Raw genomic sequence first — 4,500 nt, 5'->3', positions numbered from 1 at the left:
AAGTGCAAAATCGTGTACTTTCAATAAGTAACGACCAATCAAATTGAGAATAGAAATGGAAAATGCGTCAAAGAGACAACAATCCGACCATAGAAAAAAACAGCAGCAGAAGGTCACCAACAGGTCTTCAATTTAGCGAGAAAATCCCGCACCCGGAGGCGTCCTTCATCTGGCCCCTTAAAAAATGTATACTAGTTCAGTCATACTGAACGCCATACTAAACTCCAAATTGTACACAAGAAACTAAAATTAAAATAATACAAGACTAACAAAAGCCAGAGGCTCCTGGCTTGGGACAGGCGCAAAAATGCGGCAGGGTTCAACATGTTTATGAGATCTCAACCCTTCCCCTTTACCTCAAGCCAAAGTAGAAAAGTAAAGGCATAACAATACGCACATTAAAATTAAGTTCAAAAGCTTATTTGCGTAAGTTTAAATTCTAGTAGATTTCGTTTATGTATATGATACATGATGATTTAAGTCTAATCTGGGATTTCACGTATAATTCCTTAAATTAAGGATCACACGTAAGTTACTAGTATTGTTATAAATACATGTAATACCTAGATATAGATAAGGATTTCGTGTGCTATCTGGTATCTTTACTTAATACGATAATAGAGCACAACCTTGTCATGATTTTGTGTTATTTTACAAAATTGGACAATATTGAAAATAAACGGTCACAAATTATTTTTTACAAACAATTTGTTTTATTGATTTTGCTTATGCATTTAAGGTGGCTCGGGACTATTCGACTATTTGTCGTAAATTCGAAATAATTTTTTTTAATATTTTGATTGATTAGAAATGTTTAATCATTGTTGCTATGTGATTGAATAATAGAGTAATTTCGTTATAATCCTTATTTGTTAAATGGTCAAAATGACATTTCATCCATTTTCAAGCCAAAATTTCGGTTTTAAGACAAAATATTTTTTTTCCTGATCGCTGACCTACCTTTTTTATTTGCTAATTCTTTGAAGCTATATTTCAGCTTTTTATATTACAGTTCTGCATCAAGTGTCATAAAACGTTTTTTTGATAATCCGATAAAATGATCATTCAACCTATGCCAACATTTTGAAATATCGGTATAAAATTGTAGGAAAAAATGTTGGCATAGGTTGAATAATTTTGAACAGATTAAGTGTTATCAAAACATAAATTGATTAGGATCTAATCAATTTACAACAAGTTTAAATCTATCGTTTAAGTGTACTTGCAACAATTTTTATTAGTGATTGTAGGTAATTGTATGTGTTGATGATCTCTTTTTCATTAGGAATTAATATAATAAAACAAAGTGAAAATAAATATTTCTATAATTTTATTAAAGGATTCTATTCAAATCAAATAAATAACAGTGTCAATCCCATGAATAAAATAATAATGATCAAAACATTTCATGACTATATAAATAATTGTTTTTTTTAATACATTGACATACTGACAATAGCACTATTAAAGCACATAATTCATTGGTTCTGACCTATGCAAAATATCATTATTGAATGTTCACTAATAAATATTACAATATTCACACAGAAACAGAATTGGATAAAGTTCACTGTTACATAGTCTGTAAATGCTAATGTGTTGATGTTTGTGTTGGCTTCATCTATTTCTTCTAATGCATTTAACCAAATGTCCTCTACATGTTGTAATAGTACAAGTGGAAGAACTGCTGCACGTCGAACCAATCTGGTGATGTCGTTGTTGTTCTTGTAGTGAGTCTGAAGACCAGTATCTTGAGCCTTTCCTCATATACACTGACTGTGTATAGTGAAAGCAGCAACCTTTGCCAGTTATACCAGGAAATACTTGATAAGCTGCATTACGTACTGCAACTTCATAATCTAAGAATATAGTACTTGGTTGTAGTTGTAGATCAAAGCGTTGGCATGCTTCTTTGAGTAGTGTCAAGAACCTTGTGTAGATGATTTGGCTTTTGCCGGGTAGTAATGCATAAACCAGTGGGTAGATAGCTCCGTCAACAAAAGCATGGAATGTATAGAGTTGAAAAAATACATCTGGACATGTATAACATGTCCCATCACCATATATGATGTCAGCTGCTGTAAGGTGGGTTAGGTTCTGACGTGTAGTAAACATCATAATTCTATCATGTAAACCATCATCTGCCATAAGTGCATATCCAGTTTACTCTTTCATCTCGTCTGGTTTTTACTCTGAACTGGTATCCATTATGGATAATACTCTGGTTGCCTAGTCTATAGGTAACACACTGAATATCTAGCTGTGCATTTGCCATACTGACTCATAAATGATTGGCTTCCATAAAGACATTTTATTATATACACTTCTCAGCTTGGAACTCAGCAATGTGCCATAAGTGAATTCGTTTCTCTTTAATTAACCTTAATATTGTACTTATTTGGTCAATTAATTTTAAATCACTAAGGGTAGTAGTCCAAGCTGTATCAGTGAGATATTATCATATCGATTATTAAAAACTAATTTTACTTGATATTTGTTTTAAGTTTCAATTAAATTAAATTAAAACTAATTAGTTTTTATTAAAGTTGAGTATTTTTTATTGTATAATTCATAATAATTAATAATTAAAAAAATAATTATCTTAAAAATAGAAAAAGACTTTTTTTGTGTTTTTTTTCTATTATTTATCATTAATTTAATCACAATTTGGCAATATGTTTTTTATTGTTTCTAACTTTTGAAATAGTAGAATTAAGTGCTTAAAAATACTCACTGTATTTTACCTTTTATTAATTAATAATGTTTAAGACAACACCTATTGTATTTTGTTTGTAGGCATAGGTTGAATATATTTTTATCAAATGTTGGCATAGCTTGAAGACACCAAAATTATGTCAACACCTCTATTTTCCCTATCATTTCATTGAAAAATGGTCCCTTTTACATACATGTTTAAAATTAAAATTTTGAGCTTAAATGGTCCGTGATCCCCTATTGTTTTCGACCAATTTGATTTGTTTTCTATAAAAAAAAAAAAATAACCAAAAATACGGCACTTCTGACATTTGTCTGATATAGACTTTTAATAGGCCACGAGCCACCTTAACTGGTGATAAATAATCAAAAGCTGTCTTGAATTGATCAATTGTTATTTAACGTCACTTTCACCATTATCGTGGCGGTCAGTTTTTATTGGCAGAGGAAGCCAGAGAGCCGGTAGAGAACCACCGACCTTCAGCAGAAATACTGATAAAGATCCGTGCAAAGCGCACGCCCGTCGCGCAGTGTTCAAGTTCGCAACTGAACGTACAATGGAAGACTAATGCTACAGTAGTTTGAACACATAGACCATTGGGCCAACATTATCAGAGTGTCTGACAGTAGGGGGTGTACCTTCATTTCTATATTATTTTCAAGGCCATTATTTAAGGCCATTTTTCTCTTTTCTTGATACTGTTTGTCCATACATGTAATTCTCAATTCTTTAAACACCTCGTTATTCTCCATTCTTGAAATGTTATTCTCTATTCTCAATCACATTCTAATAAATAAGAGGAAATATAACCTTATGATACTTAATCGCATGATATAACTACATTGTAGGTTTAACTTTAACAATTAAAACCAAAAAACCTGCATTAAGATGATGTTGGTGTTTTATCGGACCTATGTAGTGTTCAGGAGGCTGTTGATCAGTCACTCATAGGTGTTTCTCGTATCTCGATATTAGGTTTTGTTTTTCTGTTTGAATGGTTTACACTAGTGGTTATTGTTTGTTTTGGTGACAGTATTAACTGTCAAGAAATGACGCTGTGATCCATGCAACATTTTCTATACGTTTTATAATGGCCCTTATTAATTGGGAACATTATACATTGTACCGCGAGACACAACACAACACAAGTTCATCGATCCGATTGGATAGTGTCCATAATTAACCAAATGTGTATTAAACAGGTCAGGACCACTACCTTATATGGAAATGCATAAATAAGCATACTTATGGTCTCGCACATGTAATTGTTTATTTACATGTGACGCAATTTAATTTTACCTAGGTTTTTGACCAATCCACTAAATGAGTCACAATGCATGATGGACTACTACGTGTTTACAATCAACCAAGAACACGTGTTTTTTACTGCAATACAACACATTTTTTCGTGCAATGCGGGATTCACAATTTCGCTTAGTTTTTCATTTTGTGTATCATCGACCATCGTACGGCCTTCAACAATGAACAAAGCCCATACCGCATAGTCAGCTATAAAAGGCCCCGATATGACAATGTTAACCAATTCAAACGAGTTAACTAACGGCCTTAATTATATGAAGAAAAAAATGAACGAAAAACAAATATGTAACACATAAACAAACGACAACCACTGAAATTCTGGAGCCAATTTCACAAAACATCGTAAGTTTAAGTCTTAAGTGTTATACTTAAGACTTTCCTAAGTGCAGTCCTAAGACAATTTCACAAAACATGTCGTAAGTTTTAATCCTAAACTTAGGACCGCTCTTACGCTTAAATCTTAC

At 32.2% G+C, this 4,500-nt stretch overlaps 1 protein-coding gene across 1 annotated transcript; it reads right to left on the bottom strand.

Annotated features, from left to right (window-relative positions):
* Positions 1–1,617: 1,617 nt before the first annotated feature.
* On the bottom strand, positions 1,618–2,148 carry LOC134717942 (uncharacterized). Its single transcript, XM_063580442.1, has one exon. It carries the CDS (start codon positions 2,146–2,148, stop codon positions 1,618–1,620), a length of 531 nt encoding a protein of 176 aa, XP_063436512.1.
* Positions 2,149–4,500: the final 2,352 nt, after the last annotated feature.

The sequence above is a fragment of the Mytilus trossulus genome, chromosome 5 (assembly GCF_036588685.1).
Source record: "Mytilus trossulus isolate FHL-02 chromosome 5, PNRI_Mtr1.1.1.hap1, whole genome shotgun sequence".
NCBI lineage: Eukaryota > Metazoa > Mollusca > Bivalvia > Mytilida > Mytilidae > Mytilus > Mytilus trossulus.
The sequence above is the reverse complement of the archived record's forward strand: the minus strand, read 5'-3'. Positions and strand labels throughout refer to the sequence as shown.

What these genes read in the sequence shown, in the direction of transcription:
- LOC134717942 (XM_063580442.1), bottom strand. Translation starts at nt 2,148, where the DNA reads ATGGCAGATGATGGTTTACATGATAGAATTATGATGTTTACTACACGT.